At 34.7% G+C, this 12,682-nt stretch overlaps 1 protein-coding gene across 3 annotated transcripts; it reads left to right on the plus strand.

The window, feature by feature from the left end:
* The first annotated feature begins 913 nt into the window (after positions 1-913).
* On the plus strand, positions 914-11,329 carry LOC111464180 (phospholipase D gamma 1-like). 3 transcript variants are annotated; one of them, XM_023108264.1, is made up of 11 exons: positions 914-1,073; positions 1,169-3,101; positions 3,396-3,512; positions 4,597-4,791; positions 7,283-7,528; positions 7,677-7,745; positions 8,260-8,407; positions 8,867-9,015; positions 9,437-9,613; positions 10,171-10,368; positions 10,874-11,329. In XM_023108264.1, the coding sequence occupies exons 2-11, from the start codon at positions 1,428-1,430 to the stop codon at positions 11,165-11,167; spliced, it is 3,267 nt and encodes a 1,088-aa protein (XP_022964032.1). In that variant the 5' UTR covers positions 914-1,073; positions 1,169-1,427; the 3' UTR covers positions 11,168-11,329. The 3 variants fall into 3 exon arrangements, with proteins under 3 accessions (XP_022964032.1, XP_022964033.1, XP_022964034.1); XM_023108265.1 differs by having other exon boundaries at positions 1,388-3,101; XM_023108266.1 differs by having other exon boundaries at positions 914-3,101; positions 10,827-11,085.
* The last annotated feature ends 1,353 nt before the right edge of the window (positions 11,330-12,682 follow it).

Here is a 12,682-nt window from a genome sequence, read left to right on the forward strand (position 1 = left end):
TTTTTTTTTTTTTTTTTTTAGAAAATGTTGAATTTTTAAAATATATAGCAAGTGACCTTTGTTGAGGTCATGATTTGTACCCATATGCAATCGTGACCTATGCTAATGGACTATAGTATCTCTTATTTCTTTACGATTTGCATTACTTTTATATTACTTTTATAAACATAGTTATATTAAGAGGCGATTTTGGGCTTTGAATAACAAGACTCTACCCTTTCATTGACGGAACTAAATTTATAGTTGGAAAATAAATTGTTCATTGAAGGATCTGATAAAGAATTATGCCAGAAAAATAAGATTTGAATTACTGCAAAAACATTTGTTTGAGATTCGAATCCCTTCTCAAATAAAATGGATCATATCAGAAAAATTAGTTTCTAAAACAAAATGATTGAAAAAGCTTTACTAAAACTTACTCAGTTAAAATAAGAGTATTCATATGATCGGATCATCTTGGACTACTCAATTTAAATGGAAGAAATTGGGTTAGGCTAATTTTTTTCTTTTTAAAATTTTTTTTTTTATATTTAAATTTTATAAGGTTTTAATTATTAGGGTAACTATTTCATAAATAAATATAATACTTAACCCAACCCAATTATAAACTCATTTGCATGGCTCAAATTACCCACTTAATTAACCCAACCCAATTATAAAGTCATTTGCATGGCTCAAATTACCCACTTAATTAATCCAAAATTTTAGATTGATCTACAAAATTCATTAATTCAACCTAATCCAATTCCGGCCGTTAAAACATTAAATACAAAATAAATAAAAATAATAATAAAAAAAAGGAAAAAAAGAGAAAAAAAAAAAAAAAAAAAAAAAAAAAGACTGTTTGGATTACCAACAAAATCTTTCCACTTGGACGAACCAGTAATTCATTCTCGCGCGCTTTTCAATCAGATGAAGGAAAATGGAAGAGAACACAAAGCTCAAACCAAATTCCATGGTTTATTTTCAAATCCAGATCCCAATGATTTCTTCCTCAATTTTTCCTTCCCCTGTTTCCAAGTTTCAACGATCATTCACTCCTTTTCTTCTTGCGTAATCAATCCCCCACTAAGGTAATTTTCTCACTTCACACCGCTTTTCTTTGACGAACATTCTCTTTTCAGATTGTTTTTGTTTCCCGTTTTCGGTAATATCTTTCCGTTTTCAGGATCCAATTTGTCCCAAACGTGTTCATTCTCCCGCCCTAAGATCATAACCCACTTCTGCTATTTTGTAATTACGTATTTCATTCGTTCGTTCTCTTTTGATTTCTTTTTCTGTGTTGAATCCAATCGGAAGCAAATTTCGTGTTTGATTTGGAATCATACTGTCTGATCATTTCTATTTTGTTATGTTAATGTTCATCTTCTCGAACGAACTGTAACAGGGTCTGCTCTGTGTTGTTTATGAATTTATAACTTTCCATTATGGACAACTACGGTTCTTCGCCATCGTATCCGTACCACAATCCATATGCATACCCTTGTTCGGCTCCCCGTCAATACCCACCTGCTTCTCAATATCCACCTTCTCAATATCTACATCCTCATTATGCACATCCAAGTTTCGATCCATATGGTCGTCCTCTTTACCCTTACCCCTATAGTCCTTCACATGTCGCTCCGTATGCGTATCCCCCACACCCATCCCATTCTGGGTTAATAGAGTATATTCAACATCCACCTTCGTATTCTGGTCTTGTATCTTACCCTTATCCTTACCCTGATGCCTCATCGCCTAATAGTGGTGCTAGGCCATCCATTCATTATCATAGCAATTTCCAACATGGTACATCCCCATATCGGTATCAAGAATCTATCGCATACCCTTCACCAGAAACTCAATACCGACCACCCCCTTCACGAGTAAATAGCTTCTCTAGTCACTACAGGATTGATAACACTGATTCAGGCTCTTCTGCTCACCTGCCTATTGATGACCTTTTGTGCAATGTACATTTGTCTGATCATCAACCAAATGCTCCTGCTTCACCTCCTGCACCTGCTGCTGCACCTGTACCTGCACAACCTTCAGCTTCTTTATTGGCGAATTCTCCTCAAAGCATGAGATATGATCGGCGCGATCGATTTTATGGCTTTCCCAATTCATCCTTTTCTAGTTTCGATGTGGGGAATTCCGATCAATTGACTGCATCCAAGCAACCTTTGTTTTCCCATTCAAGCTCATTTGGTGGGTCTCAACATAATCAGAACTTGCAGATTGTTCCGTTGCACAGTAAAGCATCATTGAAAGTCTTGCTGTTGCATGGAAACTTAGAAATATGGATTAATGAGGCCAGAAATCTTCCAAATATGGACATGTTTCACAAAACCTTGGGGGATATGTTTGCTAAATTACCTGGCAAAATTGAAGGACGCGTGAGTCATAAGATCACTAGTGATCCTTATGTATCGATATCTGTAGCAAATGCAATAATTGGGAGGACTTTTGTTATAAGCAACAATGAAAACCCTGTATGGAGGCAACATTTCTATGTTCCCGTTGCACATTATGTTGCTGAAGTACTTTTTTTCGTTAAAGACAGTGATGTTGTTGGTTCACAGCTAATAGGAACTGTAGCAATTCCTGCAGAACAAATATATTCAGGGTCTATAGTTGAGGGAACCTTCCCAATCCTAAATAATGGGAAGCCATGTAAACCTGGAGCTGCACTGAACTTTTCTATTCAATATACCCCAATGGAGAGGCTCAGTACTTATCATCATGGAGTGGGAGCTGGTCCTGATTATCAGGGAGTTCCTGATACATATTTCCCCCTCAGAAAGGGTGGAGCTGTTACTCTTTATCAAGATGCTCATGTTCCAGACGGTCACCTTCCAAATTTGATGCTTGATAATGGTATGTACTATGTACATGGGAAATGTTGGCATGACATCTTTGATTCCGTACGTCAGGCTCGCAGGTTAATTTACATAACGGGGTGGTCAGTGTGGCACAAAGTGAAACTAGTTCGAGATACTGGCTATGGGACAGAGTGTACCCTTGGAGATCTCCTGAGGTCCAAGTCCCAGGAGGGAGTGAGAGTTCTGCTTCTTGTTTGGGACGATCCCACTTCTAGGAGCATTTTGGGTTACAAAACTGTAAGTTGTGCTCCCTGCTCTGTATTCCTTTTATATTTCCTGCTTCTCATAGTTGCCTTTTCCAAACATCCTTTAAGTTAGAAGCTGTCCTTCACTAGATGTTCATATTCTACGATCGTTTCAGTTCAACTGTTAGAATATGCATGTAGTTACAAGCTACCTTTATTGGATCGCAATAGTCTAAGATAGAGCTAAGAGGTTTCGATTTGTAATCAAGGATTTTCAGTTTACATTGAAGTGGTTTTGAAGAATCTATTATCATACCCTGCTGAGAATACATGTTAATTCTTGCAGGATGGTTTCATGCAAACCCATGATGAAGAAACTCGCAGGTTTTTCAAACACTCCTCCGTTCAAGTGATACTTTGTCCTCGCATGGCTGGAAAACGACATAGTTGGGTTAAGCAAAAGGTTAGTCTTTTCTCCTTCTTCTTCCTTCCTTTTTTTTTTTTTTTTTAAAGTTTGGGGTAAGAAATGAGATTACTTCAATGACCAGATGGCTAAAAGTTTAGTCTTAACTAATCACTTCTATCTCCTGTCGGACTTTTGTTGTTTTTCAACATGATTATGCCAAGAAAATTGGCAAATCAAACCTGTACAAACCTCCTAATCCCACTAACCAACTAACTGCAGCTGATTTACCTTGTAACCCCTTTTGGAGTTAGTTTGTGTAATTGGAGGCCTTACAACATAATTAAGGAACCATACGATCTTGATTGCAATATAAAGAGAATAACCCTCTACTACGCAATGAAGAAGTTTGTATCAGTATCATGGCTGGATTGTTGAAGCGGTCAAATGGTCTTTTTCTGGGCAATAAATAACAATTTGAAAGACCTAATCGGTTCAGCTTCCCTGATTATTTTATTTTTTTAATCCATCTTTTCCTTTGATGACTTAAATATAAATATCAAAAGAAGAAAGATATTGTGCTAGAAACAGTGATGATATGTTTAGTCTAATGAATAGTTGACAATCTTCTATTTTGAAAATTACTTCTACACTTTTTTTTTCATCTTCGGGTATTAGAATCCTCCCATCATTTTATTCTTGTACTGCCTTATTGGACGCTATAAGTTTGAGCATTCTGGTTTCAGCTATCTTGTGACCATTGTTGTACTTGTACTTGCTATCAAACTCATTCTTTAACTATTAGATTGCATGTATTTTTCATGTCCATTTGTATTTTTATTTTGAGAATTAAGCTCATAAATCTATTTAATTATTTAAAAAAAAAAAAAATCTTGAACTCGTCCTTATGATCAGTATATATCATTTGGAATGTCTTTGTTAATTTATATCGTCTTTGATGTAACCGCGAACAGCAACGTCAGGGGGAGTAAAGAAAGCCACTCTTTTGGATAAATTAGGAAACTCCTCAATTCATTATCATATTGCGAACTTTGGAGGATGTTCAATTGTCTCTTCTCTCTTTTCTGATTGGTGTGGAAATATTTCCTTTTGCTAATTCTTGCTCATCTTTCTCAATAATCAGGAAGTTGGAACTATTTATACCCACCATCAGAAAACAGTAATTGTGGATGCTGATGGTGGAAATAATAGAAGAAAAATCATAGCTTTTGTTGGAGGACTTGATTTATGCGACGGCCGGTATGATACTCCATCACATCCCATATTTCGGACACTTCAAACAGTACACAAGGATGATTACCACAATCCTACATACACGGTAATCTGTTTTCTGTCTCACTTGTCTGCTACACTCATATTCTGTGGAAATATGATGCAGGAGGAAAAGGTTAATATGTGCCAAAAATTTAAATACCCCAAGTATATGCGCCCTTTTTTGCTAACCCAAGTATATTCTTAAGGGCATGTTAGTTTCATCTTCTTCTAGATTGTTTTTCTTTTGCGTTTTCATTCAACGAAGAAACAAGGCTTTCATTAGATTGTAGTACATGAGATGAAAACACCACAAAGGAGAAAAATTTGAACAAATCAAAAGGCTACCGTAAACATGAAATTGGCATCGTTAATGAACGTAATTACAAAAGAATCTAGAATAAAAGAATGTCCCTCAAAATGAAGAGAAGCACTGGACTCAACTAATATTATAGCAGTAGGGCAAGCTGCCAATTTTGGCCTTCTAGATTCTTGGGAAAATTAAAGGGAATCTCTAGGGATCTCAAAAACCAAGATACAGACATAAGATTTGCATGAAAAAGGAACCCGAAGAATTGAGGCTCCAAATCCTTTGGAAAATTGTGCTGTACTGTCTATTAGAATTACTACAACTATATGGCACTGAATTGTAATAGTATAAAGGGTGTGAAAGTATCTTCATCGGTTATTGTCATTGGATTTCCTCCTAAACAATGTAACAAAATCAATCCCATATCTAGAATTGAAACAGAGTACATGAATTGAAAGCAAATTGTAGAGCTATTGAAGATGAATGCAGCAGGAAAATCTTTTAGACGATTGATTTCTCCTAAGTTGTTCTTGTCTGTTTTTCTAGTTGGTCAAACCAGTCAATCTTGCACTAGGATATAAGAATCCTAGATCAGTTTTTCATGTATTAATTTTCAGTGAGTTACTTGTCTTTTAAGAAAGACTTGTTAAATCCAGTTATTGGTAACAATAAATCTAAATAAATCCTTAATTACTAGGTAATAGTAAACCCGAATTAATCCCTAGATCAGAAAATTTAAATAAATCCCTAGAGAATCTTTGATACTAGATAACAATAAGGGATTATACAAATGTCTCCCAACTGAAGTTAATACTACAACAGAGACTTCTTTTTAGGAAGGGTCTATTGGAGAGGGTGGTATGCACGATATAAATTGGGAGAAAACTACCTACCTCAACTCTTGGGAGGTCTAGGCATTGGCAATTTTCAGCTTAGGTAGTTAGATCTTTTGACTAAATAGATTTGAAGATTTTTGAATGAGGGAGATGCTCTTTGGCGCAATATCTTTGTTTTGGTAAATGCTACCAAAATGCTACCATTGGCAGAGCTTGTATATGGCCAGGATAGATTCTCCGAGGTTCTTATAAAGCTCCTTGGCGCTTCGTTTGTTACACCGTTGAGCTGGTTGCTAGCTATGTTCACAGATGCCTTGGAAATGACCTTTACACATTTTTTTTTGGAAGGATTCTTGGTTGAACTACGGGATTATTGCAGAGGCTTTTCCAAGACTTTTGCGTTAACTACTCAACCTAAGATTACGGTTGTACAAGCTTGGAACACTTCAAATGCTGCGTGGGATTTTAGTCTTCATCACCATCCTAATGATTTGGAGGTGATTGAATGGTCTAATCTTTTCCAAATTCTTAACCTCGTAATTATTTGGCGAGAAAATGACTCTTGGAGTTGGTCTCTTGATTCTTCCAAGTTCCTGCTACCGTTCCTCGTTCAAACCTTTACTCGGCGATTTGGAAAGAAGTTTATCCCTAGAAAATAAGGTTTTTTTGTGGGAGCTTAGTCATGGAGGAATTAATTTGTCCTATTGATTACAAAGGTGAATGTCTCATTTCACCCTCTCTTCTTGTTGTGTGATGTGTTTTTCTAGCTCAGAACACCCTTGCGTTCGTTTTTGTTACTAGTCTTTTGCCTCTCATAATTGGGTATTCATGCTAGATGCTTTCGATTGGTCTTTGGTTCTTCCGAACAACATTCTTAATATTTTGGATTCACTGTTTCTGGGCCACCCTTCCCATGGTGTGAAAAGTAATTTATGGTTAGCTATGAATAGTCTGCTTTTGGTATCTTTTGTGTGAAAGGAATGGAAGCATTTTCAGGGAATTTTTCTCTATATTTGATTTTGGATCGGACGTTGTTTCATACTTTGTATTGGTGTAAGCATAAACACCCTTTTAATGATTCTAGTCTCTCTTTTTTTCCCTTAGATTTCCAATTGAAAAACCCTTTTGTAATTCTCCTCTTGGTGATGAGATTATTTTTTTTAACTCTTTCATTCGTTTATAAATAAATAAATAATATGATGTGTTGTCTTACTCCATGCATCTTCAGTATCTGAAAATAACTATAGATTGAACATATGAAATCAATAATCAGTTGGACAAAAGAGCTGACTAAAAGCTGTAATACCTTTCTATATTGATTTTAGGAGTGAAAAAATCAATATATTATTGAATCTAGGATTGTTAAAATTTGAATTGGTTTTATGAAGTAACAAAATCTTTCAGTTGAACAGGGTAGTGCTGTTGGTTGTCCAAGAGAACCGTGGCATGATCTGCACAGCAAAATTGAGGGTCCAGCAGCATACGATGTTTTGACGAATTTTGAGGAGAGATGGAGGAGGGCTTCAAAACCTCATGGGATAAAGAAGTTGAAATCATATGATGACGCTTTGCTGCGGATTGAAAGAATTCCCGACATAATTGGAATTTCGGAATCTTACTGCACTAATGAAAATGACCCTGAATCATGGCATGTCCAGGTAAGGTTTTAATCCCTTCTTGGATATGTGGAACTCTACCTAGGTGATAAAAGGTTCGGCAATCGAAACTAACGGTGTACAAAACTTCTTAATGATTTCTATATGTTCCTTGTGGCAATTTTTCTTGATGAGTTATCTAATACTGCAGATTTTTCGCTCAATTGATTCAAGTTCTGTTAAAGATTTCCCAAAGGAACCAAAAGATGCCCCCAGCAAGGTGAAGGACATTTATGCTTGCTATACTTTTATCAAATCTAATGATAGGTTGAATTTAGTCTAAATTAAATTTAAAAAATGAACCTCAATGCCTTTGTTTCAAAAATACCTCGCTACTTTCAAAAGTTGTAATAGTACTCTTAACCTTTCATAAACGTTTAAAAACTGTCCTTGAAGTAGAAAATCTGTTAGAACGGTGGATGAAAAGTTGATGTAATTAACATCATTCTTTCAGACTTAATCTAGACGAACTTTTCAATTACTGTTGCATCATTCCAAGTCACCTTTCCAAGTCACCACCATGTTGACTTCTTGACTAATAGTTTATTAAATTTCTACTCAAAAGGTATCGTTAAAGAGTAATATTGTAAGTTATGAAAGAATAGAGATATTTTTTAAATAAAGGTTAAGAGTATTTTTTATAATTTATTCTTTAAATTTGAATATAAAATTGACATGTATTTATTTTGTATTTGCGTCTGTGTAACATGCTTATTGCCTGATATTACTCGCAGAACCTTGTATGTGGAAAGAATGTGCTGATTGACATGAGTATACACACAGCATATGTGAAAGCCATCCGAGCTGCCCAACATTACATTTATATAGAGAACCAATATTTTATTGGGTCATCCTTCAATTGGAACTCAAACAAAGATTTAGGTAAAGCCCATAAAAATTATTATTAAAATAAAAAATAAAAAGAGCTCACATGAAATACAGCATTAAAATCTCATTCCTATGATATTAAACTGTAGTCTGTTATTCTGCAAGTTCTTAAAATTCAGCATCTTCTTTATTTAGATTGCTTAATAAGTTGGGTATATGGATTATACTATTTAAAGCAAAAAAATACTGAAACATCACTACCCATAAGTTTTCTTTTTAAAGTTGACTAAGCGTTCAGTTTGTGTGACTAGAAGAGAAAATGAGAAAAAATTATGGGAGCACCAGCATGTATCTGATAATATGTGACAATAGGGTCATTTAGAAAGCGTGTTGAGACTTCGGGACTATAAATCTATGGCTGGCTATCAAGCACCAACTTTTTTGCTTTGCTTGAAGGAGTTAACTATGTCATGCAGTTCATTGACCTGACATGCCCGTTTCTGATGTTTATAGGTGCCAACAATTTGATCCCAATGGAAATTGCACTAAAGATTGCTGATAAAATCAGAGCAAGTGAGAGGTTTGCTGCATATATTCTCATTCCCATGTGGCCGGAGGGCGTTCCAACTGCTGCTGCCACTCAGAGGATATTATTTTGGCAGGTAAACTCACTAGTAGCTTAGGATGAATTCCATCATTTTTCATTATTAAATTTAATGGCATGATACTATATGAATTACTGTTTGCATATATTGGCTCTCAGTAAATATTGTATGACCCCATGATGATTTCAAGAGAGTTCTGAAGTGGAGTAAATATATGAATTACTGTTTGCATATATTGGCTATCAGTGAGTAAGCATGCTTCCTTTAAATAAGGATTCTTCGGATCTAACAATTTAAATGGGGATANGGGGGAGTTAACTCCCTGCAGGCGACCTGATCCCATCTTGGGCCCCGCTAAACTTGATAGGGATTCTCGCATCCCATGTCCACTTTGCCTTGTAATTGAAATGCCAACAAATGTTCTGATCTATGACAATTACACTTCTGATTTACTTCTATCTTTTCTTGCGTTGCTCAGCAAAAAACGATGCAAATGATGTATGAAGTCATCTATAAGGCTTTGATGGAGGTTGGTCTTGAGGATGCATTCTCTCCTCAAGACTATTTGAACTTCTTCTGCCTGGGAAATCGTGAGGCTACGGAGGGAAATGATTCTTTGTGTTCTGAAAGTCCTAATGCAGAAAACACCCCTCAGGTAACCTATATCCTTAAATCAGTACTTGATTTTAGTCATATGTATTTTTTACTTTTAGTTTGGGTTTTGAGTTGATATTTTAGGCCTTGTTTGATGACCATCTGGTTTTTTAATTTTCAAAAACCAAAAACCAAATAGTTATCCAACTAGAGCTTAATTCTTGTTTTTGTTGGAAAGTTTGTGCTCTTTTAATGGAAGTTACCTGTAACTTCTGCTATAAATTTCCATTTATCATCGAAAAATTTACTTTCCCTTTGTATATATATAAATATGTTGATAATTTTACAACATTGCGGAACACTCTTCCTATGTTAAGTTCTTGACAAATAGCTGTATATTGTAGGGAGAGAACTTGTAGGAAAAGAAGGAGAGATATGATGGAAACAACCTTGCATATCAGTCATCCATAATTTTACATCAAAATAAAGGAAGAGCCCATAAATTATTTTGAGAGTTTCCATGCAAAGAGCAAGTAATAAAAGAAAGAGTACCAGTAACTTGTCCCTCTGCGTGTTTTTTTTATTAAAATCAGAAATGATTGAATGAACTGACTGCAGGCACTTAGTCGGAAAAGCAGAAGGTTTATGGTATACGTTCACTCCAAAGGCATGATAGTTGACGACGAGTTTGTGATTTTGGGATCTGCTAACATCAACCAGAGGTCCATGGAAGGAACTAGAGACACTGAGATTGCTATGGGAGCCTATCAACCTCACTATACGTGGGCAAGGAAAGTTTCACGTCCTCGTGGACAGGTGAGTTTTAACTTTAAAATGTCCTAATCTGGAATTTCTTGAAATAATGCTAGTAACTGTAAGCTTTTCGACTGTACAAACGGTTGAGGATTGTTGAGAGGGAGTCCCACATTGACTAATTTAGGGAATGATCATGAGTTTATATCTAAGGAATACATCTCCATTGGTATGAGGCCTTTTGGGGAAGCCTAAAAACAAAGCCATGAGAGTTTATGCTCAAAATGGACAATATCATATCATTGTGGAGAGTCGTTATTCCTAACACAAACTAGGGTCAGTCCATAAAAGAGTCCAAATTAAAGTTGTTCAAATTCCCTGAGGAAGACATTTTTTATGAATTTACAAAACATATGCTTGAAACAGGAGAGTTCCACATCTTGTTTTGCAATCATGTTCAGATACATGTTCATTTTGTGGGAAGAATTTGTTGAGCATTGATTACATGTTCATTTACATAGAACAGCATTTCTGAATTGTTCTGGGATCTGAATATCCTGATCTATAGATCTATGGATATCGGATGTCGTTGTGGGCGGAGCATACGGGAACTATGGAAGACTGTTTCAACCAACCAGAGAGCCTGGAATGCGTGAAAAAACTTAGAACAATTGGAGAATCAAGCTGGAAACAATTTGCTGGAGAAGATGTAACAGAGATGAGAGGACATCTTCTGAAGTACCCTGTTGAAGTTGATAGAAGAGGGAGAGTAAGATCTCTTCCTGGACATGAAAACTTCCCAGACGTAGGAGGAAAAATAGTTGGTTCATTTCTTGGCATTCATGAGAACCTCACTATCTAAATAAAGCCTCTGGTTGCATTCCAATACAACCACTAATGACCCGGGAAGCTGTCTTTACAGGTTACAGTAATGGAAGATTTTGATAGGTACTTGTAAAGGGAAAATAATGGAGCAACACCCATCGTTTCCTCCCTTTTCTGGTAATGGCGTATAACCCCCAATACATGGTTTTTTATTTCTTCATTTAATTATGTTAATAACATCTATTTTTTGGAAGTATAGTTTTCCTTTTTGTTAATGATTTTTGAATCCTTCCACTAATACAGTGATGAACTGCATCTATGGACCGTCCATGTGTATCATGCTCGATTGGAAGGATTCTACACTAATATGTGTAGAGGGAATTTTGAATATCAAACCTCTTGATCATGAGTGTTACATACTCATAAAAATTTAGGATTTACATTTATACAGGGAAGATTTTTATTGAAAAATAATTTATAATCGTATGTTTATTGAAATTACTTTTGAACTACAATTAAAAAATGTATGTTCTATTATTGATATTATTTAAGGGTTGACATGAAAATCAAGGTCAGATTTAGGTTGGACTGAAAAAGAATTAAAAAAAAAAAAAAAAAAAAAAAAAGTTGGTGGCGAGAATTATTTGGACAAAGTGGATGAGAATGGAATTCACTGTTGTTCCCAAAAATGATGTAATGAATAAGAATAATTCTTAATTTTAGTGTAATACACATCATTCCATGTTCATTTCTAGGTGAGAATAAATTATTCATGTCTCTTACACCTTTATTAGTAATTACATAAACCGGGTCTTTATTACGTTAAATTAAAATTTTAATTTTTTGAACGGTAAAAAAATATTGTTCAAATTATCATATAATGGTGCATTAAAAAATATTCATTTGCTCTTTCATGTTATAAATTTTAGGCGGATAATAGTCTAGAGCTATTGTGTTTCTTTAATCTATTATAAGATTTTTATTTACTTTGAGATTACATCGTATTAGTTAATTATGGTCATAAATGATTGAAAGTTACAACTATTAGAATGTCTCATGGAAATATAAAGTCATACTTAGAAAGTAAAAAGCACATTTCTACTCTAAGTTTCTTTGCAATTCTATTGAGTTTAAGTTGCATGTTTAAAATTATTTAAGTTTGACATAATCAATCTTACTTACAGAAAGTATTTTTGTTTTGAGATATTTCATCGATAAAATAATACGAGTCTTACGTTTTCTTGTGGTGAAATCAAATTGATTTGAGGTTTTAGCATTTGTAAACTAAGGGTTTGCATTTTTAGACACTTACAAAGGTTCTTGCATTCAACTGGCTAAAGATTTCTTATTATTGAAAAATAACTTAAACAAAGATTCTTGTAGAATATTATTTTCGTGTAGAATATTATATTGTAATATTGAAATTTGAATTTTTTTTTATAATTATGATTATATTATATTTTTTCTTATAAAATATGGTTGAATTTAAGTTGAAATAGAAATTATACTTTTAAAATATAATTTGAAATTAATATTTTAAAAAAAAAACATA

The sequence above is a fragment of the Cucurbita moschata genome, unplaced genomic scaffold (genome assembly GCF_002738365.1).
Source record: "Cucurbita moschata cultivar Rifu unplaced genomic scaffold, Cmos_1.0 Cmo_Scf00030, whole genome shotgun sequence".
In the NCBI taxonomy this organism is placed as follows: domain Eukaryota; kingdom Viridiplantae; phylum Streptophyta; class Magnoliopsida; order Cucurbitales; family Cucurbitaceae; genus Cucurbita; species Cucurbita moschata.